This window comes from Ostrinia furnacalis, unplaced genomic scaffold (genome assembly GCF_004193835.3).
Source record: "Ostrinia furnacalis isolate ACB-3 unplaced genomic scaffold, ASM419383v2 OfSCF0451, whole genome shotgun sequence".
NCBI lineage: Eukaryota > Metazoa > Arthropoda > Insecta > Lepidoptera > Crambidae > Ostrinia > Ostrinia furnacalis.
This window is the reverse complement of record NW_021130690.1, coordinates 2,024-28,348: the sequence shown is the minus strand read 5'-3', so window position 1 is coordinate 28,348 and position 26,325 is coordinate 2,024. Positions and strand designations below refer to the sequence as shown.

Sequence of the window (26,325 nt, the reverse complement as noted above, 5' to 3'; positions counted from 1 at the left end):
TTTATAAAGAGAAAAAGAGAGACAACGTAATATGGTACTTATAAGGTGACAACAGTCAAACGTGCGTGCGCGCCTTTATGATTTTAAAAATAATACATTACATGTTGTTATTTAATTTTTTTAGTCGTTAAGAGTTGCATCTAAAACTAAGAGCAGTCGCCCGGCAAGAGGAAGGTCGTGGGTTCGATTCCCGCCTTAGGCAGTTCGATTTTTTCAAGTTTTTTATAATTTTAAAAATAATACATGTTAATAATTAATAAATATGTAATAATAAGTTAATAATATTTAAATACATAGGAAAATATTTGTGTTCCTACCTCAACGTTCAGTAATAAATAAATAGGTAGTGAGTGCGGTGTGCGTTGGTACTCTACTTGTTATATTGTTTTTTTGTCTTCCTCTATTTGTGGCGTCTCCTCACTCTTGCTTTCTCTTTCTTTGTCTTTCTCTTCTCGAGTGAACTCTTCAAGTTCCTTTTCTGCGTTTTTGAGGTCTTCTTCCGTGATATTTAAGTCGGGGAATCGTTTCTAAAAACAATGTTTTGTTTTAGTAGGTATACTGTGAGGTGGAGACAGTTAATTTACATTAATTACAACGAGATAACAAAAGAAAACTGCAATTCCTATTGCAAAAAAAAATCTTGAAAATTGTTGCCAATCTTGAATATTTTAACTTTTCAAGTTGTTACACTATGTTACTGACAGTGCACCTCGTATTTTTTTTAGTGATAGGTTTTCTTTCTGATATTTCTTCAACTACGTGACAACTTGTCGCGTATTTTTACGATGTTCATGTAAGTCAAAAATTTGCATGACACGATGTCACAACGTGTCACCATGGGCGCACTGTCATCCCGTATACGTATATGTGTGGTACAGTCAGCGTCAAATACTTCGTGACATCCAAAGTGGTCAAAAAGTTGACAACAAAACCTTATTCCAAGTCACGTTGCAAACTTTTTGACTAATACTTTGGGTGTCTTTACTTGACGCTGACTGTACACGCTTAGGTGTGCTAGAAGACGCGGATACCAAGTACCTAGTAGTAATACCTATGTAATATTTTATTCAGTAGGTAGAGCTTTTGACAGTCTTAAGTCGGTGGAAATCTAAGAGTAGGCGCACACTGTTGATTTTTAGTTGGCCGATAGTTGTGCCCGATTTTAATTTGTATGAAGAATCGGCCAAATCGAATCGGCGTAGTGTGCGCACTCCCATACATGCTCATACTGATCAACTGCCCGACTAAACTATCGGCAGACGAAAAATCAACGGTGTGCGCCTACTTTAAGTCAATTGAGCATTAAAAATATGACTCGCGATTTACCAAAAGGTTAGGTGGAAACCGGGCCTTACTTTACAGGCACGAGGAGATTTTAAACCCTGGTTCAGACAACGATAATTGCGCGGTAGCTGTGTAGTTCTCGTACATTTGCATCAACCGTAACTGCAAACGTTACCTCCAAAGAGAACCACCCAAAAACCGCGCGGTTATTGCGCGTTCCTCAACAAGATCTTTAGCCTAGGCGCAGACCACCAACTTTTAGTTGGCCGATAGTTGGGTGGGCCCGATTTTAATTGTATGAAGAATCGGCGGATTTCAAATCGGTGTAATGTGCGCACTTTCATATACGTCCATACTGATTATCAGCCCGACTCAACTATCGGCCATCTAAAAGTCGTTGGTCTGCGCCTAGGCTTAAGTGTAAACTAATTGCTATAGTTAGTGTAAATGTATACTAAAGTGTAGATATTCACCTGTAGTTCCTCCAGGGTGTTCTGTATGTTCTGTTGCTGGGTGCGCAGGCGCCTCGGCAGCATGAACACAGCATTAAAAAGCCGGAGCATGACCCAGCACATAGCCGTTAGGGCCATATACACAAACATCGCCTTGCCCATTGCCCAGTAGTCCACGCCCACTTGCTGGGTCTTCATTGTCACGGATTTTCTTGACTTGTACAAACACTTAATAGTTTAAGTTCCACGTACTAAGACTAAGACAGCTTTATTCAAGGGACATGACAGGTCTGTATTAGACGGTGTTGTTTATATGAGTGACCTACTTCCCATCGATTCAATGTCGAAGCTCCGAATAATTGATGGCACAGGGGTGGTCAACTGTCCGTTATACACGAGTTGTTATAATTGCGTTATTATTTTATTTGCAATCTATTGAACAAATACAAAAATTCATTTTAATGACAAGTAAATAGGAAAATTTGTTGGTATTTTAATATGGTGGCAAATAAATCGTCGCTATAAAACGCATATTCAATAGAAGAGGATTTTAAGAACACAAAATCTATTATTGCAAAAATATATTTGGTTAGGTCCACGACCAACCAGTAGATCCTGGATACCGAGTTAGAAAAGGGCTATGAAGGAAAAAATTGGACGGACGGATAAGTTATGGGTAATCAAATCTTCATAAACTAAATATGACCTCGAGGTCTCGATTACCTTCGATATGGTTTCTTAATTGAGCTAATTTTCTTGCGGTGTTAAAGAGATGGTTTGATGACAGTTTCGAAAGAGGGATCTTTTCTTTTCAAAAACATTTTTCACTTCACTTTTCAATTGAAATCATCTAGGAAAATATTACCTTGCGCGGAATGTTCCACACACATGTGATCGATAAATCGATGGCACTACGGCAATTAGCGCCGTGTGACAATGACAATATGACAGCTGGTGGCTAACGGCGTGACGACACGTAACTGTTCCCTCAGAAGGACATTAAAATATTAATTAGGTGTAAGTGCAAGGGAAACCCACAAAAACTAATTAAATTTAAAAAAAATGTGGTAAATTGCACATGGGTTGTTGTCTTTACCTTGAAAAGGGACTACAGGAGCATGAATCAAAACTTTTCAGGATTAGATCAATAAAGATATTANAGATATTCATGTGTTTCGCGATTTTTAAGATACAAGTCTTGTAGTTTAATTTTCACAAAAGTTTCAATAAATCGAGAATTACTATTTTATGGCGCCATGATTTAACAAAAACAAACGGATTACAAAATATCGATGTTTTATTGAAAACTACATTTCACAATAAAGGTTAAATAATCAACATAAATAAATATTCAAAAAGGTGAACTAGCTAAATGATAATAATATAGCGGCACTTAGTCTACAGGTACCTCTTTACAATACAAAATCTATCTACGTATTGAGTTGGTCTTAAAATCACAGTTGAGTATTTGAAAGCATTTTTGGAGAATTCTAGCGCACTTTAGCAAGTTTTTTCTAACTAAGACATGACAACATCAAAATGTATTATATTTATCAATGGAATACATAAAACTGACAGTATTTTGGTGTATGTGATCCACACAATACCAATTTGGAAATATTATGATTGTATGAGCGCTAAAAACTTTAAATAAATCGACAGTGAACATGTTTCTACAATTTTCCTCATTGGCTTTAATTAAATATGCCTTAATAATAACAATATATATTCTGTAAAGCAACTGAATTCCCTCACACATGGCTACTGTTTTCTTTAAGAATATATTAAATAGATAGGTAATATAGGTAGATACATTTTAAAACCTTCACCATTTCATATACTCGTTTATACATAATGTTTATATTAGCTTTTTTCATATTTGCCAAGAGTGAATTATGTTTTTTTTTAACTTTAATCTCGGATTATCAAGGAAAGGGGTTTGAACAATGATCTTTTGTCAAACGACTTATAAAATATANAAAATATATTAAAAATATATTGAAGGGGAGGCTAAATATTGATACTGACTGAGATCAATCTTTAAAGTATTTATTGACTGTTGGCAAATGTGAGAAATTAAATAATTAAAAACTTACATACATTATGAAATTAGTTATAAATAAAGATATGTCTTTGTGGTTTTAATGACTGAGCGTGATTTACATTATTAAAAATAATATTAAATAACTAAGATACAGTTTTAATTTGGTTTTGTTTTATATTTTATTCCACTGTTATTTTTATTAATGATATTTACACATTGTGGAACTCGTTAGGTTATAAATAATAATGTGAATGACACTAAAATTAATAAAATTTTAGAAATTATTTTGTAATTATTTTTATTGTTATTTATTTCCATATTGACCCATATTCACTCATATTAAAATGCGAATGTGTGACTGTCTTTTTCTAAGGCGTGATGAATTTGCGTGATTTTTTTTTGAATTTTATATACTTAGTTTGAGTTGTTTACTTTCTACAATATATCAATCTCACAGGTAGTCCCGGGCGCGCAGCTAGTTGCCATACAGGGTGTTGATTTCAATCCTCGCCATATTTAGGGAGTTGATTAAGTAGCTTATTCTGATCACGAATCAGTAAAAAATTGACTTCGAAAAAAATTAAAACGAACTTTAACTTTCATTAGTCAAAGAAAAATACCTACTTTACGTGGCTTCCTTCAATAGGCTATCCGACATGATAAGCGAGCGATCCGCGTAGCTCGATGGTGCCGCAGTGTAAACGTATTGCAGTATTGCGAGCCAGAGTACAGTTGATGTCACAAGGAAAATATTCGCTAAAAATTCTACTTTCGTTTGTATTTTTTTATGGATATGCGTTTATAATATGTCATGATAGGATTGAAATCAACACCCTGTATATTTATTTTCTTTGGTTTGATCGTAATATAACATTTTGACACACCGCAAGCGCTCGTGCTTTTTAGAACGATACCTACACGAAAAAAAGGCTTTCTATAAAATAAGCTAAATCATCAAAACACATCGTGAAAACCACCGTATAAAATTGTTTAGAATCTATCCTAGTTTACTACGTTTGTTCAAGCGGGCTGGCTTCCAATTGTCAGAAGTAATGACAGGCAATCTTGTGATAAGGCACCATATGTACAGCTGTTCAAATTAAAACCTAATTTCTAGTGACAAAGGAATGTTTTAACTTTGCAGCAGACAGTATAAAAAGATACTACATACGATTCTACACTTTTGTAAAGATGTGTGATTTTCAATATTTAGAACTTATTGATCTATATCAGTTCTAAATATTGAAAATCACACTAACTTTTGTTTTGACAATCACAGGTTTGACTTGAATTCGGTATTGAGTTTCGTTTGTTATATCTTCTGTCTGGGACTTTTACTAGAACTTACAGGAAAATCGATCATCAATATACTTATGCCATATAATTTTTCTTCGTATTCATACTTACTATCTGACAATTGAAAGCTATAAAAGCGGTCCCCACGCGCACTCACTTAAAATGTCCTCCAATATAAATCTGTTACCAACCAATTGTCTTTTTCACAGGGTTGTGTGCTTACCATGAGTTTACATTAGATGTGCTCATTAGGGTCAACGTAAAAATGACAAGAAATGTGTGACAGATTGTACAGCGACCCTAGCGGTTACTTTTTAAGAACTAAAATCTTCATATATTTTTTGAAACACTCATTACCGATGACATTTGAATCATTACCGTTTACATGAATGTAAACTCATGGTAAAGCTACATGCATGTTTTCCACGCTAACTGTACATGGTTTTTCTAGTGTTCATTAAAATTAACTTGCCTCTAAATAAAGTGCCTTCACGCTTCTGTGCACACTTGGAAAGAAGATGCCGCGATACGGGTGACCACGCTCAGGGCATGTTTTGTAGACACTCTCTTATTTGCGTCCACGCTTGAAGGTTCTGGAAAATATTTTTAGTATAAATATCATAAGTTGTGTTTGTGATAAACAATACAAGTATTGTTAGATTTTTTCGTAATCGTTGCTTATGGTTTCAGGTTAAATAGAATAAATCAGTCTGCATAATGTTAGCAGTAATTTAAATTTTCAAAATGAAATTAAAAATAGTCACATAATAGTAAACATTGCATGATTTCAAAGCTGTCAAGATGTCGTGTGTCAAAACTGGCTAAATATCAGTTGTGTCGTTATTCACTAATCATTTATAGGGTAAGGAGCGTGGCTTAAATGTGACATAAGCTTCTTGTTTTCTCTTATTTTAGCATGATAGTTACCTTTTTCGCAGCTTTGACCTGTAGCGTGATGAAGGCCATTAAGGACTCGTGGATGTCTTTGTCTTTTTGCTTCTGGAAATGTTCTATTTCTACCGCCGCCTTCTTGGTAAATTCCCTGGGTTAAGAAAACAAGTTCAATGAGATACGTAATAAACAGGCCTGTTAATTTCCCTGAGTGGGCATAGAAAACAAGTCGCCGCGCCGGCGGGTTTAATTCATAAGGGATTCACGAGCGAGTAGTGAGTGACGTACGCGCGCCTATTCTTCACCCATTGCAAATAAATATTCGCTATGGAAAGAAGAAAAAATACGCGCCTGATCTCCATCTGCCTCCACACAGTAGCTTCTTATTGTATGGGCACAGTACCGATTACTGACGTATGAAAACGAAACAGTGCACGATTCTGATGCCCGTTTTCACCATCAAACCCCAATTTTTAAGTGACCTCTATGAAAACAAAATGCCTGTTATGTGTTACCATAGGGGTCACTTAAAAATTAGGGATTGATGGTGAAAACGGGCATGAGACAAGCTAAATTAAACTCGACTCTGAGACAAGCATATTGTTGACGACATTGAGTAGACTTTCTGAACGTAGTACCACAGAATAATAATAAGTACTACGTACAGGATTTTCTTTGCGAAGGTATATAAAAAAATGTATGCTCAATGTCGTTAACAATATGGTGTAATTTAGCTTGTCTCAAGAGTCGAGCAGCATTTTGTTGACAAACGTCAGTGATCGGTACTGCGCCGAAGCTATAGGGCTGACTTCGGTAAAATGATGTATGACGTGAGGTGTCAAACTGCGGAAAATGGCGGAGGAAATACATGAATAAGCATGAATTATACTTTGTTTTTTTTTTCGCGTTTTTACATAATATGGTTTATTGTCTTTACAATACAAATGGGTGAAGAATACACGTGCGTGCGTCAATACTCGCTCGTGATTGTCCTGTCGATTAGGTACCGCAGGAAGGGTAGTCGCGCGTGTTTTGTTTTCGATGCAAACTCGCGGAGATGAACAGGCCTGGTAGTACTTATTATTATTCTGTGCTATAACTGTGGTACTCACTCGAGGTCTGGGTTGTGTCGTTGAAGTTTTGTTACGTGAATAAGGCTACCGGTCCCGCACTAAAGCCCGGTCTGTGAGCACGTAGAATTTTGTCCAATGACCCCAAGCTACCCATCCTTATTGCTCGCGCGTAATTATATTGCTGTCGCGACTGTGCGACGNAGCCCTCGTAACAGTCAGCGTCAAATAGTTAGTGACATTCAAAGTGGTCAAAAAGTGGACAACACAACTTAATTCCAATTGTAACAAAGACCCGTTGCAAACCATTTGACTACTTTGGGCGTCACTACTTGATGCTGACTGTACACGCTTAGGTGTGCCTAGAAGACGCGGCTACCAAGTACCTAGTACCTAGTAGTAATTTTGAAGAGATTTTGACAGTCGTAAGTCAGTGAAAATCCAAGTAAATTGACTTTTTGAGCAGTCAAAATATGACTCGCGATTTATGAAAAGGTTTGGTGGAAACCGAGCCTTACTTCATAGGCACGAGGAGATTTTAAAGCTTGGTTCAGACTTGCCTTAAACCGTAACTGCATGGTTACCACCCAAACACCGTGTAGTCTACTCAAAAAGTGACCAAAAAGGGGGTGTAGAGTGCGTGAACTGGTGCCTAAGCAATTTCTCCAGAAATTGGTTCAGGATGCTTAGTGAGTAAACGTACTAAAAGTCCCCGCCTCTATGGGTGGGGGAAGGGGGTTAAAGTAAAGATCCCACTTTTGAGATTTTTGCTAATATCTTTAAAATGGTGCTTCATACAGAAAAAATACATACACATATGCGAAAACATGTAAATGGTGTATAGTTTCTTAAGCAGTGGTTAATCTATTATTGTTTCACTGTATGTTTTCCGAACAAAATAAAATAAATAAATAAAATAATAAAATAAAATATCTATGACGCGATGAAAGCCAATAAATATTTTAGATCTTTGTTCTAAATATTTTTTCTAATTCCTACTCGTTTTTTAACTACACGTCCGAGAAAGTGAAAATTTTCAAAACAAACTCCAGCTGTTGCGCGTTCTTGAACAAGACTTTTAAGTGTAAACTAATTGTTATAGCTATAGGCGGTCAAGCTGTAGATCCTGGCTACACAGGAGTTGCAGCTGTGGGAACGAGAGGTGGGAATCATCATGTAGTTGTTATAGCTAGAGTAACAGTGTAGATATTCACCTGTAGTTCCTCCAGGGTGTTCTGTATGTTTTGCTGCTGGGTGCGCAGGCGCCTCGGCAGCATGAACACAGCATTAAAAAGCCGGAGCATGACCCAGCACATAGCCGTTAGGGCCATATACACAAACATCGCCTTGCCCATTGCCCAGTAGTCCACGCCCACTTGCTGGGTCTTCATTGTCACGGATTTTCTTGACTTTTACAAACACTTAATAGTTTAAGTTCCACGTACTAAGACAGCTTTATTGAAGGGACATGACAGGTCTGTATTAGACGGTGTTGTTTATATGAGTGACCTACTTCCCATCGATTCAATGTCGAAGCTCCGAATAATTGATGGCACAGGGGTGGTCAACTGTCCGTTATACACGAGTTGTTATAATTGCGATATTATTTTATTTGCACTTTAGTGAGCAATCGATCAACGTGGAAAGCATTAGGGGAGGCCTATGTTCAGCAGTGGACGTCCTATAGCTGAAATGATGATGATGATGAGCAAATTATGACAATGCATTTAATGTAGAGTAAATATTATGTTATCTAACATGGTGGTAAAGTAATAGATCGTCAGCATATTTAAAGCTCACAAAATCTTCTGAACTAAAAATATTTTTTATACCAAAAACGCTCTATAGGTTGGCCATCTGTAGATCCTGGACATACAGGAGTTAAAAACGAGCGATTGTGTAGATTGCAGCGTTGTTATGGGTTATCAAATCTTTAAGCTACGAACGTTTTCAAAGTGCCCCAAACTGACCCTCAGTATTTCGCGCAACATTCCACGTGGCCCAGGATATAATTATTTCGTGTTGACACTCTGTGAATAAAACATTGTTCCCAGGAACATCACCTAGTTGGTCAGCGACATGTTCCGCAACATGTTGCTCCAATTCTCTCCGTGTGTATCCGTAGCTGACACATGATATGGCCTTTCTGGGGTTCAATTGTGTTGATTTGCTTACGGTGTTAAGAAAAAAGTTGGTTTAGTGATAGTTTCCAAAGGAGGGTAAATCTTTACAAAAAACTATTTCAATTTTCAATTAAAATCATCTAGGAAAGTATTACCTTGCGCGGAATGTTCCACACACATGTGATCGATAAATCGATGGCACTACGGCAATTAGCGCCGTGTGACAATGACAATATGACAGCTGGTGGCTAACGGCGTGACGACACGTAACTGTTCCCTCAGAAGGACATTACAATATTAATTAGGTGTAAGTGCAAGGGAAACCCACAAAAACTAATTAAATTAAAAAAAAATGTGGTAAATTGCACATGGGTTGTTGTCTGTACCTTGAAAAGGGACTACAGGAGCATGAATCAAAACTTTTCAAGATTAGATCAATAAAGATATTAATGTGTTTCGCGATTTTTAAGATACAAGTCTTGTAGTTTAATTTTCACAAAAGTTTCAATAAATCGAGAATTACTATTTTATGGCGCCATGATTTAACAAAAACAAACGGATTACAAAATATCGATGTTTTATTGAAAACTACATTTCACAATAAAGGTTAAATAATCAACATAAATAAATATTCAAAAAGGTGAACTAGCTAAATGATAATAATATAGCGGCACTTAGTCTACAGGTACCTCTTTACAATACAAAATCTATCTACGTATTGAGTTGGTCTTAAAATCACAGTTGAGTATTTGAAAGCATTTTTGGAGAATTCTAGCGCACTTTAGCAAGTTTTTTCTAACTAAGACATGACAACATCAAAATGTATTATATTTATCAATGGAATACATAAAACTGACAGTATTTTGGTGTATGTGATCCACACAATACCAATTTGGAAATATTATGATTGTATGAGCGCTAAAAACTTTAAATAAATCGACAGTGAACATGTTTCTACAATTTTCCTCATTGGCTTTAATTAAATATGCCTTAATAATAACAATATATATTCTGTAAAGCAACTGAATTCCCTCACACATGGCTACTGTTTTCTTTAAGAATATATTAAATAGATAGGTAATATAGGTAGATACATTTTAAAACCTTCACCATTTCATATACTCGTTTATACATAATGTTTATATTAGCTTTTTTCATATTTGCCAAGAGTGAATTATGTTTTTTTTTAACTTTAATCTCGGATTATCAAGGAAAGGGGTTTGAACAATGATCTTTTGTCAAACGACTTATAAAATATATTGAAGGGGAGGCTAAATATTGATACTGACTGAGATCAATCTTTAAAGTATTTATTGACTGTTGGCAAATGTGAGAAATTAATTAATTAAAATCTGACATACAATAATGAAATTAGTTATAAATAAAGATATGTCTTTGTGGATTTAATGACTGAGCGTGATTTACATTATTAAAAATACTAATAAATAACTAAGATACAGTTTTAATTTGGTTTTGTTTTATATTTTATTCCACTGTATTTTTATGAATGATATTTACACATTGTGGAACTCGTTAGGTTATAAATAATAATGTGAATGACACTAAAATTAATAAAATTTTAGAAATTATTTTGTAATTATTTTTATTGTTATTATTTCCATATTGACCCATATTCACTCATATTAAAAATGCGAATGTGTGACTGTCTTTTTCTAAGGCGTGGTGAATTTGCGTGATTTTTTTTAATTTTATATACTTAGTTTGAGTTGTTTACTTTCTACAATATATCAATCTCATAGGCAGTCCCGGGCGCGCAGCTAGTTGCTATAGTTACAGGGTGTTGATTTCAATCCTCGCCATATTTAGGGAGTTGATTAAGTAGCTTATTCTGATCACAAAAATCTGATCAGTAAAAAATTGACTTCGAAAAAAATTAAAACGAACTTTAACTTTAATTAGTCAAAGAAAAATACCTATTTACACTACCTACTTTACGTGGCTTCCAGTAGTACTATCCGACATGATAAGCGAGCGATCCGCGTAGCTCGATGGTGCCGCAGTGTAAACGTATTGCAGTATTGCGAGCTAGAGTACAGTTGATGTCACAAGGAAAATATTCGCTAAAAATTATACTTTCGTTTGTATTTTTTTATGGATATGCGTTTATAAGTCATGATAGAGGATTGAAATCAACACCCTGTATATTTATTTTCTTTGGTTTGATCGTAATATAACATTTTGACACACCGCAAGCGCTCGTGCTTTTTAGAACGATACCTACACGAAAAAAAAGGCTTTCTATAAAATAAGCTAAATCATCAAAACACATCGTGAAAACCACCGTATAAAATTGTTTAGAATCTATCCTAGTGTGTTACATTGTTCACGAGGGCTGGCTTCCAATTGTCAGAAGTAATCGTCAGGCAATCTTGTGATAAGGCACCATATGTACAGCTGTTCAAATTAAAACCTTAATTTCTAGTGATAAGGAATGTTATAACTCTGCAGCAGACAGTATAAAAAGATACTACATACGATTCTACACTTTAGTAAAGATGTGTGATTTTCAATATTTAGAACTTATTGATCTATCAGTTCTAAATATTGAAAATCACACTTTAACTTTTGTTTTGACAATCACAGGTTTGACTTGAATTCAGTTTTGAGTTTCGTTTGTTATATCTTCTGTCTGTATAAGGACTTTTACTAGAACTTACAGGAAAATCGATTATCATTGGGAGACCGTAACAATAATATGCCATAGACTTTTTCTTCGTATTAATACTTACTATCTGACAATTGAAAGCTATAAAAGCAGTCCCCACGCGCACTCACTTAAAATGTCCTCCAATATAAATCTGTTACCAACCAATTGTCTTTTTCACAGGGTTCAGTGTGCTTACCATGAGTTTAAATTAGATGTGCTCATTAGGGACAACGTAAAAATGACAAGAAATGTGTGACAGATTGTACACTGCCCCTAGCGGTTACTGTAATAAACTAAAATCTTCATAGATTTTTTGAGTCACTCATGACGTTTAACGTAAACTCATGGTAAAGCTACATGCATGTTTTCCACGCTAACTGTACATGGTTTTTCTAGTGTTCATTAAAATTAACTTGCCTCTAAATAAAGTGCCTTCACGCTTCTGTGCACACTTGGAAAGAAGATGCCGCGATACGGGTGACCACGCTCAGGGCATGTTTTGTAGACACTCTCTTATTTGCGTCCACGCTTGAAGGTTCTGGAAAATATTTTTAATATAAATATCATAAGTTGAGTTTGCGACTTTGCGATAAACAATATAAGTATTGTTAGATTTTTTCGTCATCGTTCCTTATGGTTTCAGGTTAAATAGAATAAATCAGTCTGCATAATGTCAGCAGTAATTTAAATTTTCAAAATGAAATTAAAAATAGTCACATCATAATAAATAAACATTGTATGATGTCAAGATGTTGTGTGTCAAAATTGACTAAATATCAGTTGTGTCGTTATTCACTAATCATTTTTAAGGTAAGTGGTGTGACTTAAATAGGGTTTGGAATGTCGAATAGAACCTTATTTTCTATTTATTGTTTATAATGTATACAGGGTGTTAGGTAAATGGGTATATGAGCCGACACTAGCCCATGTTAACATGGGCATATAAATGGTATGGTGAAGTCAGACATTTGATATCATCATTTTATATTTTTTATTTTCATACAAAATAAATTTTATAAAATCCGATTTGTATGAAAAATAAAATAATTAAAATGAAGATATCAATTTTCTGACTTAACCATACCATTTATATGACCATGTTAACATGGGCTAGTGTCGGCTCATATACCCATTTACCTAACACCCTGTAGTGTTTCATACATACCTTTTTCGCAGCTTTGACCTGTAGCGTGATGAAGGCCACTAAGGACTCGTGGATGTCTTTGTCTTTTTGCTTCTGGAAATGTTCTATTTCTACCGCCGCTTTCTTCGTAAACTCCCTGGGCAAAAGAAACAAGATCATTAATGACGATTTATGACTTTTTTTAACAGCACAAGGCAGGTATTGAATCAAACAATAGAATTTGACGTTCTGTAAATTTTTCTAGCTCAAAGTTGGTCCCTTTTTTATTACAACACACTGTAATCTTCTCGTTAGCTGGAACCTGTTACTTAAAATCAACCCCCAAGACCAGAAGTAACCAGTCTTAATACTGAAATTGAAGCTACGAATAGAATAGACTAATCTTTATTGCCAAAACTGTGTACAATTTAAGTATGCGTACAATTTAGGAATGCAACTTTTTAACTACAACTGCAACTTTAGGGGGTGGGGGTGACGGGTGAGTACATAATGAGGATATCGATCGTTCTATCGATAGCCAGCATAGCTGGACTATTATGAGTGATACTGTGTGTACTAAAAGATATGGAGACACGCTAAAGTGCCTCTTAAGGGTTACCTTATTTTTATTTCTATTTTTGAACCTGCTAATAAACAGAGATACAAAACGCCTTAAGAGATAGCACATCCTCGAGCTCGGCGAAAGAGAGTGTAGAGGTTCTACCAGTAATAGACTTTGCTCGCGCGTAATTATATTGCTGTCGCGACTGTGCGACGGGCGCCCGCAGTGAGTGTGCGAGCGCAACAGCAATATAATTACGCCCGAGCGATAAGGATGGGTAGCTTGGGGTCAGTGGACAAAATTCTACGTGCTCACAGACTAGACTATAGTCGTACTATAACAGTTGTCGCGCGGTTGTGTACTCACTCGAGGTCCCGCTGGGCAGCCTGTATCGCGGCGCGGTCGTCGTGTATCTTGGCGCGCGTGACCAGCCAGGCTAGGATGCGCGTCGTGTTAAAAACTCATCGATGATTTTAGACGTCAAGTGTATGCGATTATCGCGTAAAATCGATAAAATGCGCTTAAACGTTTATGACGGCGCGCATTCTAGGCCTACTGTGGCCTAATTCACGTATTTTACACGTTAAGAAGTCGTCCCATCGAAAAGCAGTTCTAAATCCGTATTCACAAGGGTCATTTCGATAGAACGATTACTCGATAAGATCGCAACTCAGCGATTTGGTGTCGTTAGTTTTGTTACGTGAATAAGGCTACCGGTCCCGCACTAAAGCCCGGTATGTGCACGTAGAAGCACGTAGAATTTTGTACAATGACCCCAAGCTACTTACTACCCATCCTTATCGCTCGCGCGTAATTATATTGCTGTCGCGACTGTGCGACGGGCGTCCGCAGTGAGTGTGAGTGTGAGTCTGCGCGAGCGATAAGGATGGGTAGCTTGGGGTCATTGGACAAAATTCTACGTGCTCACAGACCAGACTATAGTCGTACTATAACAGTTGTCGCGCGGTTGTGTACTCACTCGAGGTCCCGCTGCGCAGCCTGTATCGCGGCGCGGTCGTCGTGTATCTTGCGCGCGTCGTGATAAAATCTCATCGATGATTTTAGACGGCAAGTGGTAGGCGCGTGGCCAGCCAGGCTAGGATGCGCGTCGTGATAAAATCTCATCGGTGATTTTAGACGTCAAGTGTATGGGATTATCTATCACGTAAAATCGATTATCACGGCGTGTATCCTAGGCCTACTGGTCGCGCACTAGTCGTACCACGAGTCGTTCTGAAGTACGGCCAACGAGAAGCGATACCAAATGTAAACAAACCCAATGTCATGGTCATTTGGAATAGCAGGCGTTTGACTTTGACATATTTTGGCGGGAGAACGAAACATTACGACAAATACACGAGATGGGAAGAGACAGAATAGATTGTCAGTTCGACAGTCGAATCGACCTTTTGTATCGCTGCTAGTTGGCCGTACTTTACACTATACTCGAGGCAAAGTTGCGACAGCAATATAATTACGCGCGAGCGATAAGGATGGGTAGCTTGGGGTCATTGGACAAAATTCTACTGACCAGACTTTACTGGTCCCGCACTAGTCGTACTATAACAGTTGTCGCGCGGTTGTGTACTCACTCGAGGTCCCGCTGGGCAGCCTGTATCGCGGCGCGGTCGTCGTGTATCTTCGTACTACAATAGTTATTATTAATAGTTGTCGCGCGGTTGTGTACTCACTCGAGGTCCCGCTGGGCAGCCTGTATCGCGGCGCGGTCGTCGTGTATCTTCGTACTACAATAGTTATTATTAATAGTTGTCGCGCGGTTGTGTACTCACTCGAGGTCCCGCTGGGCAGCCTGTATCGCGGCGCGGTCGTCGTGTATCTTCGTACTACAATAGTTATTATTAATAGTTGTCGCGCGGTTGTGTACTCACTCGAGGTCCCGCTGGGCAGCCTGTATCGCGGCGCGGTCGTCGTGTATCTTCGTACTACAATAGTTATTATTAATAGTTGTCGCGCGGTTGTGTACTCACTCGAGGTCCCGCTGGGCAGCCTGTATCGCGGCGCGGTCGTCGTGTATCTTCGTACTACAATAGTTATTATTAATAGTTGTCGCGCGGTTGTGTACTCACTCGAGGTCCCGCTGGGCAGCCTGTATCGCGGCGCGGTCGTCGTGTATCTTCGTACTACAATAGTTATTATTAATAGTTGTCGCGCGGTTGTGTACTCACTCGAGGTCCCGCTGGGCAGCCTGTATCGCGGCGCGGTCGTCGTGTATCTTCGTACTACAATAGTTATTATTAATAGTTGTCGCGCGGTTGTGTACTCACTCGAGGTCCCGCTGGGCAGCCTGTATCGCGGCGCGGTCGTCGTGTATCTTCGTACTACAATAGTTATTATTAATAGTTGTCGCGCGGTTGTGTACTCACTCGAGGTCCCGCTGGGCAGCCTGTATCGCGGCGCGGTCGTCGTGTATCTTCGTACTACAATAGTTATTATTAATAGTTGTCGCGCGGTTGTGTACTCACTCGAGGTCCCGCTGGGCAGCCTGTATCGCGGCGCGGTCGTCGTGTATCTTCGTACTACAATAGTTATTATTAATAGTTGTCGCGCGGTTGTGTACTCACTCGAGGTCCCGCTGGGCAGCCTGTATCGCGGCGCGGTCGTCGTGTATCTTCGTACTACAATAGTTATTATTAATAGTTGTCGCGCGGTTGTGTACTCACTCGAGGTCCCGCTGGGCAGCCTGTATCGCGGCGCGGTCGTCGTGTATCTTCGTACTACAATAGTTATTATTAATAGTTGTCGCGCGGTTGTGTACTCACTCGAGGTCCCGCTGGGCAGCCTGTATCGCGGCGCGGTCGTCGTGTATCTTCGTACTACAATAGTTATTATTAATAGTTGTCGCGCGGTTGTGTACTCACTCGAGGTCCCGCTGGGCAGCCTGTATCGCGGCGCGGTCGTCGTGTATCTTCGTACTACAATAGTTATTATTAATAGTTGTCGCGCGGTTGTGTACTCACTCGAGGTCCCGCTGGGCAGCCTGTATCGCGGCGCGGTCGTCGTGTATCTTCGTACTACAATAGTTATTATTAATAGTTGTCGCGCGGTTGTGTACTCACTCGAGGTCCCGCTGGGCAGCCTGTATCGCGGCGCGGTCGTCGTGTATCTTCGTACTACAATAGTTATTATTAATAGTTGTCGCGCGGTTGTGTACTCACTCGAGGTCCCGCTGGGCAGCCTGTATCGCGGCGCGGTCGTCGTGTATCTTCGTACTACAATAGTTATTATTAATAGTTGTCGCGCGGTTGTGTACTCACTCGAGGTCCCGCTGGGCAGCCTGTATCGCGGCGCGGTCGTCGTGTATCTTCGTACTACAATAGTTATTATTAATAGTTGTCGCGCGGTTGTGTACTCACTCGAGGTCCCGCTGGGCAGCCTGTATCGCGGCGCGGTCGTCGTGTATCTTCGTACTACAATAGTTATTATTAATAGTTGTCGCGCGGTTGTGTACTCACTCGAGGTCCCGCTGGGCAGCCTGTATCGCGGCGCGGTCGTCGTGTATCTTCGTACTACAATAGTTATTATTAATAGTTGTCGCGCGGTTGTGTACTCACTCGAGGTCCCGCTGGGCAGCCTGTATCGCGGCGCGGTCGTCGTGTATCTTCGTACTACAATAGTTATTATTAATAGTTGTCGCGCGGTTGTGTACTCACTCGAGGTCCCGCTGGGCAGCCTGTATCGCGGCGCGGTCGTCGTGTATCTTCGTACTACAATAGTTATTATTAATAGTTGTCGCGCGGTTGTGTACTCACTCGAGGTCCCGCTGGGCAGCCTGTATCGCGGCGCGGTCGTCGTGTATCTTCGTACTACAATAGTTATTATTAATAGTTGTCGCGCGGTTGTGTACTCACTCGAGGTCCCGCTGGGCAGCCTGTATCGCGGCGCGGTCGTCGTGTATCTTCGTACTACAATAGTTATTATTAATAGTTGTCGCGCGGTTGTGTACTCACTCGAGGTCCCGCTGGGCAGCCTGTATCGCGGCGCGGTCGTCGTGTATCTTCGTACTACAATAGTTATTATTAATAGTTGTCGCGCGGTTGTGTACTCACTCGAGGTCCCGCTGGGCAGCCTGTATCGCGGCGCGGTCGTCGTGTATCTTCGTACTACAATAGTTATTATTAATAGTTGTCGCGCGGTTGTGTACTCACTCGAGGTCCCGCTGGGCAGCCTGTATCGCGGCGCGGTCGTCGTGTATCTTCGTACTACAATAGTTATTATTAATAGTTGTCGCGCGGTTGTGTACTCACTCGAGGTCCCGCTGGGCAGCCTGTATCGCGGCGCGGTCGTCGTGTATCTTCGTACTACAATAGTTATTATTAATAGTTGTCGCGCGGTTGTGTACTCACTCGAGGTCCCGCTGGGCAGCCTGTATCGCGGCGCGGTCGTCGTGTATCTTCGTACTACAATAGTTATTATTAATAGTTGTCGCGCGGTTGTGTACTCACTCGAGGTCCCGCTGGGCAGCCTGTATCGCGGCGCGGTCGTCGTGTATCTTCGTACTACAATAGTTATTATTAATAGTTGTCGCGCGGTTGTGTACTCACTCGAGGTCCCGCTGGGCAGCCTGTATCGCGGCGCGGTCGTCGTGTATCTTCGTACTACAATAGTTATTATTAATAGTTGTCGCGCGGTTGTGTACTCACTCGAGGTCCCGCTGGGCAGCCTGTATCGCGGCGCGGTCGTCGTGTATCTTCGTACTACAATAGTTATTATTAATAGTTGTCGCGCGGTTGTGTACTCACTCGAGGTCCCGCTGGGCAGCCTGTATCGCGGCGCGGTCGTCGTGTATCTTCGTACTACAATAGTTATTATTAATAGTTGTCGCGCGGTTGTGTACTCACTCGAGGTCCCGCTGGGCAGCCTGTATCGCGGCGCGGTCGTCGTGTATCTTCGTACTACAATAGTTATTATTAATAGTTGTCGCGCGGTTGTGTACTCACTCGAGGTCCCGCTGGGCAGCCTGTATCGCGGCGCGGTCGTCGTGTATCTTCGTACTACAATAGTTATTATTAATAGTTGTCGCGCGGTTGTGTACTCACTCGAGGTCCCGCTGGGCAGCCTGTATCGCGGCGCGGTCGTCGTGTATCTTCGTACTACAATAGTTATTATTAATAGTTGTCGCGCGGTTGTGTACTCACTCGAGGTCCCGCTGGGCAGCCTGTATCGCGGCGCGGTCGTCGTGTATCTTCGTACTACAATAGTTATTATTAATAGTTGTCGCGCGGTTGTGTACTCACTCGAGGTCCCGCTGGGCAGCCTGTATCGCGGCGCGGTCGTCGTGTATCTTCGTACTACAATAGTTATTATTAATAGTTGTCGCGCGGTTGTGTACTCACTCGAGGTCCCGCTGGGCAGCCTGTATCGCGGCGCGGTCGTCGTGTATCTTCGTACTACAATAGTTATTATTAATAGTTGTCGCGCGGTTGTGTACTCACTCGAGGTCCCGCTGGGCAGCCTGTATCGCGGCGCGGTCGTCGTGTATCTTCGTACTACAATAGTTATTATTAATAGTTGTCGCGCGGTTGTGTACTCACTCGAGGTCCCGCTGGGCAGCCTGTATCGCGGCGCGGTCGTCGTGTATCTTCGTACTACAATAGTTATTATTAATAGTTGTCGCGCGGTTGTGTACTCACTCGAGGTCCCGCTGGGCAGCCTGTATCGCGGCGCGGTCGTCGTGTATCTTCGTACTACAATAGTTATTATTAATAGTTGTCGCGCGGTTGTGTACTCACTCGAGGTCCCGCTGGGCAGCCTGTATCGCGGCGCGGTCGTCGTGTATCTTCGTACTACAATAGTTATTATTAATAGTTGTCGCGCGGTTGTGTACTCACTCGAGGTCCCGCTGGGCAGCCTGTATCGCGGCGCGGTCGTCGTGTATCTTCGTACTACAATAGTTATTATTAATAGTTGTCGCGCGGTTGTGTACTCACTCGAGGTCCCGCTGGGCAGCCTGTATCGCGGCGCGGTCGTCGTGTATCTTCGTACTACAATAGTTATTATTAATAGTTGTCGCGCGGTTGTGTACTCACTCGAGGTCCCGCTGGGCAGCCTGTATCGCGGCGCGGTCGTCGTGTATCTTCGTACTACAATAGTTATTATTAATAGTTGTCGCGCGGTTGTGTACTCACTCGAGGTCCCGCTGGGCAGCCTGTATCGCGGCGCGGTCGTCGTGTATCTTCGTACTACAATAGTTATTATTAATAGTTGTCGCGCGGTTGTGTACTCACTCGAGGTCCCGCTGGGCAGCCTGTATCGCGGCGCGGTCGTCGTGTATCTTCGTACTACAATAGTTATTATTAATAGTTGTCGCGCGGTTGTGTACTCACTCGAGGTCCCGCTGGGCAGCCTGTATCGCGGCGCGGTCGTCGTGTATCTTCGTACTACAATAGTTATTATTAATAGTTGTCGCGCGGTTGTGTACTCACTCGAGGTCCCGCTGGGCAGCCTGTATCGCGGCGCGGTCGTCGTGTATCTTCGTACTACAATAGTTATTATTAATAGTTGTCGCGCGGTTGTGTACTCACTCGAGGTCCCGCTGGGCAGCCTGTATCGCGGCGCGGTCGTCGTGTATCTTCGTACTACAATAGTTATTATTAATAGTTGTCGCGCGGTTGTGTACTCACTCGAGGTCCCGCTGGGCAGCCTGTATCGCGGCGCGGTCGTCGTGTATCTTCGTACTACAATAGTTATTATTAATAGTTGTCGCGCGGTTGTGTACTCACTCGAGGTCCCGCTGGGCAGCCTGTATCGCGGCGCGGTCGTCGTGTATCTTCGTACTACAATAGTTATTATTAATAGTTGTCGCGCGGTTGTGTACTCACTCGAGGTCCCGCTGGGCAGCCTGTATCGCGGCGCGGTCGTCGTGTATCTTCGTACTACAATAGTTATTATTAATAGTTGTCGCGCGGTTGNAGATAATAATAATATATTGATGATGCATAAGATTATGATTATAATGTACACAAGATTCGTAATTTGTAACTGCGTGAATCATTTTTGATCAACATTATGTACATACCCTGACACACTGACTTGCAAACAATGTAAGAAAATTTGAACATTGAAAATTTCGCGCCTACCTCAACGCATTCACCTTTCATCCTTTTAAAATGGCACGGAATAATTCTCTCTACATTTCCAAGTAACATCTGCCGATCTATGTTTTTCTTAAAATAAATGGGTAAAATGTTTTGGCTAACATGGCATCCCTAAATTCACTCACACAATAGACAAACGCCAAAATTTTGCGTCACAGTTTTGTTGTAGCGCGAGTTCCGTCCGCCTTTTTTTATAGGTCCATGCATATTTGTTTGTATTGGACTGGGTGTTTTCTATGTATAATATGTATGTATTTACAAAAAAAAAAGTATTTAAGTATGTTTATATCCGTTGTCTAGTACCCATAGTACAAGCTTTGCTTAGTTTGGGACTAGAAGCGCAGTGTAAAATGTCCAGGGATATTTATTTATTATTTTGTTTGTATTTACTCTGCTACCGGTCCCGCACTAGTCGTACTACAATAGTTGTCGCGCGGTTGTGTACTCACTCGAGGTCCCGCTGCGCAGCCTGTATCGCGGCGCAGTCGTCGTGTATCTTGCGCGCGTCGTGATAAAATCTCATCGATGATTTTAGACGGCAAGTGGTAGGCGCGTGGCCAGCCAGGCTAGGATGCGCGTCGTGATAAAAGGATAGTGCCAGGGTCTGGACCAAGTGTTGCCCAGAATCAACCCATAGTGCATTTTGTTCCTCAGGCCTATACTAATGTGTAAATCGAAGCGCACTGAAATCTGTCCCTGAAGTTAAGAGAAAAAAAGAGTTTTGTTTTGAATTATTTACATACAAAATATCATCGATGTATACGTACTACGCATAAGATTTCGCGATTATGGCATTAAATAACACTCGCTATGTTGAACTTAACCATACTGCATCCGTACACGTTACTTTAGTGCGATTTAGACATTCTTTATAAACGATCTAGCGCTGTTTTAATTGTTTGGGAAGTTGTCAGAAATTCATTATTTCCAAGATGAAGCAAGAAGTTTTAGTTCTCTATCCTTACAAAAAATCAGTTTATTCGTGTATTACAATCGATTATATTATTGAAGTTATTGTAAGCTAAAACTTCTTGCTCCATTTTGAAAATAATTAATTTCTGTCAAGTAACCAAACTACTGCAACAGCACTTGATCGCTTATAAAGAATGTCGAAGTCTTACTAAAGTAAGGTGTACGGATGCAGTATGGTTAAGTTCAACATAGCGAGTGTTATTTAATGCCACAATCGCGAAAACTTATGCGTAGTACGTATACATCGATGATATTGTGTATGTAAATAATTCAAAACAAAACTCTTTTTTTCTCTAACTCCAGGGATAGATTTCAGTGCGCTTCGGTTTACAAATTAGTATTGGCCTGAGGAACAAAATGCACTATGGTTTCATTCTGGGCAGCACTTGGTCCAACTTCCATACATGGATTGGCACTGTCCTTTCATCGATGATTTTAGACGGCAAGTGTGTAGGTTGTGTAGGTACTCACTCGAGGTCCCGCTGGGCAGCCTGTATCGCGGCGCGGTCGTCGTGTATCTTGGCGTCGAGCGCGCGCGTGGCCAGCCAGGCTAGGATGCGCGTCGTGATAAAATCTCATCGATGATTTTAGACGTCAAGTGTATGCGATTATCGCGTAAAATCGATAAAATGCATCGTTAAACGTTTATCATGGCGCGCATCCTAGGCCTGCTGTGGCATAATTCACGTATTTTGACACAGTCAAAATCTCGCTGACGTTCAGAAGTCGTTCCATTGAAAAACAGTTCTAAATCCGTATTCACAAGGGTCATTTCGATAGAACGATTACTCGATAAGATCGCAACTCAGCGATTTGGTGTCGTTTGTTTTGTTACGTGAATAAGGCTACCGGTCCCGCACTAAAGCCCGGTATGTGCACGTAGAAGCACGTAGAATTTTGTCCAATGACCCCAAGCTACCCATCCTTATTGCTCGCGCGTAATTATATTGCTGTCGCGACTGTGCGACGGGCGTCCGCAGTGAGTGTGAGTGTGAGTCTGCGCGAGCGATAAGGATGGGTAGCTTGGGGTCACTGGACAAAATTCTACGTGCTCACAGACCAGACTATCACAGTTGTCGCGCGGTTGTGTACTCACTCGAGGTCCCGCTGGGCAGCCTGTATCGCGGCGCGGTCGTCGTGTATCTTGGCGTCGAGCGCGCGCGTGACCAGCCAGGCTAGGATGCGCGTCGTGATAAAATCTCATCGATGATTTTAGACGTCAAGTGTATGGGATTACCTATCACGTAAAATCGATTATCACGGCGTGCATCCTAGGCCTACTGGTCGCGCACTAGTCGTACCACGAGTCGTACTGAAGTACGGCCAACGAGAAGCGATATCAAATGTAAACAAACCCAATGTCATGGTCATTTGGAATAGGGGCCGTCCANTGGGTAGCTTGGGGTCATTGGACAAAATTCTACATGCTCGGCGACCAGACTTTACTGGTCCCGCACTAGTCGTACTACAATAGTTGTCGCGCGGTTGTGTTACTCACTCGAGGTCCCGCTGCGCAACCTGTATCGCGGCGCGGTCGTCGTGTATCTTGGCGTCGAGCGCGCGCGTGGCCTGGTCGCGCACGATGTCGGGGTCGGTGGTGCCGAACAGGCGCGACAGTAGCCCCGACTTGCCGGCCGCGGCGCGGTTGCGTTCCGCTATTCTGTTGATTGAAAACATAAGCATGTACAATCCGATCGAGCTAAACGCTATTGCTGGAATGCACTCTCCCTCCCACTTTACCGCACACCTCCCCGTCTGTACCAGAGGACCAGAGCGTCAGTGTGACGTCACCGCCGCCAGGTGCACAGTTAATCGGGTTGTAGGTAGGAATTGAACCGTGTGTTCCGGCAGAATAATATAATAAATTCAGTTCCACTCTAATTCTGGATGTCATAAAAAAGACTAAAGGTAAAATTTGATAAAATCAGGCCTCTTGGCTAGCGTAAGGAATGCAAGCTAAATGCTCCATTTGACTCTTGCAAATAAGAGCAATTATTGCGCTCCTGCATTGCAGACTATAGTGTGAGTCACGTTAAAGTGTACATATGAAAATAGATGAAACTAGACCTATTTTCATCGACAAAAAAGAGGTCAAAATATTTTTGAGATTTTTTTAAATTTTTTATAGAATTTTTTTTCTATCAATTACTTATTGTAAAGAAAACGTAATAACTTTTAAACTAAGCGGTATATCCTGATAAAATAAAAACAGTAAGATAATAAATCTAAAGAACAACACTTCATCCTGGTCTTAAAAACGTAATTAATGCCATGCCATGCAAAATCTATGGGTCTTGTTTTGACAGTTTTAAAAAGTACGTCAATTGATTGGTGGTGGCAAATAAATACCCTATTGCAGCAGCCGGCGGTGGGAATAGAACTGAAATATTCTAATACCTGTTGTTGAGTGTGTCGTGCGCCAACTCTAACGCGCGTTGCAGCGCCTCGTGGTTAGCGCACAGCTGCTGCAATGCGCCTGCGTAAAACAGGTACTCATTCAGCTGGTCCTTTTCCGTTAGAGAACCCTGGCAACATGTGTCCTCAGCTAGACTCCACTGGTTACCTGAATCCTCCGCTTGAGTACACTAGTTACCTGTGTCTTCCGCTTAAGTACACCAGCTACCGGTGTCCTTTGTTCAGACTACCTGTGTCCTCTGATAGTTCTCAGGCTATGTCCTCTGCTATATTTCTGCAGCTGTGTCCTCTGCTTGAGTTTTCCGCTACCTGTGTCCTTCGTCATAGTTCTCATGGTACCTGTGTCCTCCGCCCAAGTTCTCCGGCTACCTGTGTCCTCCGATAGAATCCTCCAGCATACCTGTTGTTGAGTGTGTCGTGCGCCAACTCTAACGCACGTTGCAGCGCCTCGTGGTTAGCGCACAGCTGCTGCAATGCGCCTGCGTAGAATAAATACTCCTTTAACTGGTCGGCTAGTTGCTCCTCGTCTTCCGCTACTGAGTCTATGCTGTCTGCTATTGAATCTGAAATAAATAAGAAATAACATAGATAACTTGGTGTCCCAAGTCACTGACGAGCGCGACACTGTCCTAGGATGTACGCTAAAAATTGCGCGAGTGCCCGCCTATTACAGCCTAGTTATATGACAACTGTGACGACAAGATACGATGACGTCATCAAAGTATAACAAACGAATGAAGGCGGTCAATCCAAGCCGAAAGTTGTAGTAGACGTGGTTTATCGAAGAATGTGAATGTAAACAATTCGCAAATTGTTACACTCTGGTCAATTCGTGAGCTACTGGATATCAAATAAATAGACTTTGGTTACAATTAATTTGTATTTGTGTAGAACATAGATTAAGAAGAGAATTTACCAAAATAATGTCCAGCCTTCTGCAAGCCATCTCCCATTTCTTTCTCTATCACACTCCATTCACTGAATAATTTCCCATAGTTCGCATGAAGTTTACACAGGGCATAGTTCTTCTCCATAATTTTTGACCTGAAATTCAGACCGCTATTAATATAATACAAATACTACTCTATTGTCAAAAGGTTAAGGTGCAAAGTTACCTAGTATACAGAAAGTTGCCTAGATTTGTTTCGAGTTGCCGGCCGTAGTTCTTGACGCTGTCAATCTCTGGGTCTGGTTTTTTCAGTCTGATTGACACTGACAATGATTTCAGCTTATTTTCTGCTTGTAATCTGTAACCTGCAATAAAAATTGATTATGATGACTGACTTACGTGTTTTATAATAATCCCGCTGCTATGTATTTTGATTTCAGTAATTTTTTTTTTTTTACTAATCAAGTCAGGTCACTTTACGTGATCGATTAGTTTATCAGAAAGTTCAGCTGCAGACTGACTTCATGAGCCGTTAATAAAAGAATAATACATTTTTGACCACCTTTTAAAGTACGGACGACGGCACATCAAGATAAACACAGTGGCAACTTATAGTCTGTTGTGCTGTCAACTGTTCTAAGAATTTATAGATATTTTTTTATACCTCATTACAATTACACAAACAGCACATCATAATTATTAATAGGACATTTTTCTTACCGCTCTCCGTGATGGTCTCCCGCCAGCCATGTTCTTGCTGCAAGAAGTTGATGAACTGATCGTCGAAGCAAAGCCTCGGGTGTGACGCGACCCGCAGCAGAAAGTTCTCGAGTCCCGCACGGCGGCGCTCCACAAACTCTGGGTCGGTTGTGTCGGATTTACGCCACGCGTATAGCACCTGTGAAAGCAGTGACATTTTTATACCTCACTATATATAGGTCAGGGGTGGTCGATCGTGGCAAGGCAATAAATACTACATGATTGTGTACTAAACTCAGGGTTCGAAATTATCAAGATAATTACGCTTCATGATTAATTATCAGATAATTATCAACAGTATAAAATAGGATTTGGCATATTATTTTATAAGAAATGTAACTTTATGTTCTTGGTTGCTGATTGTTGTCAAGTTATCCATTGCTAGTCGCATAACGCTTGGAAATAGATAAATATTTTGACGCTAGATAACTAGTGATCACTTTGGAGCTAAATAGATAGGTTTTATAACTATCTATGTTGATTAACGCCCACCACTAGACGAAAGTGCGGAAATACACGTTCAAAAATTTCGAATACAGTTCATTTTCACGAGCGCATTTTCTTGTAATTATCTGTTATTATCACGATAATTATCATTGATAATTATCATTTCGAACCCTGACTAAACTATGCTGTTTCATTTAAGATTTCAAGAAGTATGT

At 41.1% G+C, this 26,325-nt stretch overlaps 2 protein-coding genes across 4 annotated transcripts; both read right to left on the bottom strand.

The window, feature by feature from the left end:
- Nucleotides 1–316: 316 nt before the first annotated feature.
- On the bottom strand, nt 317–8,550 carry LOC114365591 (uncharacterized). Of its 3 annotated transcripts, XM_028322210.1 has the most exons (3): nt 8,439–8,511; nt 1,758–1,944; nt 317–527 (listed from the first exon to the last, which is right to left on the bottom strand). In XM_028322210.1, exons 2-3 carry the CDS (start codon nt 1,932–1,934, stop codon nt 378–380), a joined length of 327 nt encoding a protein of 108 aa, XP_028178011.1. In that variant the 5' UTR covers nt 1,935–1,944; nt 8,439–8,511; the 3' UTR covers nt 317–377. The 3 variants fall into 3 exon arrangements, with proteins under 3 accessions (XP_028178011.1, XP_028178019.1, XP_028178004.1); XM_028322218.1 differs by lacking the exon at nt 1,758–1,944 and having other exon boundaries at nt 8,252–8,550; XM_028322203.1 differs by lacking the exon at nt 8,439–8,511 and having other exon boundaries at nt 1,758–2,060.
- A 1,308-nt stretch (nt 8,551–9,858) lies between these two features.
- Nucleotides 9,859–25,802, bottom strand: LOC114365581 (sorting nexin-4-like; the record flags this gene model as incomplete). Its single annotated transcript, XM_028322192.1, has 7 exons — nt 9,859–12,366; nt 12,994–13,108; nt 23,099–23,260; nt 24,416–24,578; nt 24,932–25,059; nt 25,131–25,269; nt 25,625–25,802. Coding segments are annotated over 7 exons (936 nt in total), but the record flags the coding sequence as incomplete, so codon positions are not given.
- Nucleotides 25,803–26,325: the final 523 nt, after the last annotated feature.

Coding starts and splice junctions, on each gene's coding strand:
- LOC114365591 (XM_028322218.1), bottom strand. CDS start 8,428: ATGAAGACCCAGCAAGTGGGCGTGGACTACTGGGCAATGGGCAAGGCG. Junction 528..8,251: donor ACACCCTGGAGGAACTACAG/GTGAATATCTAC, acceptor CATTGTTTTTAG/AAACGATTCCCCGACTTAAA.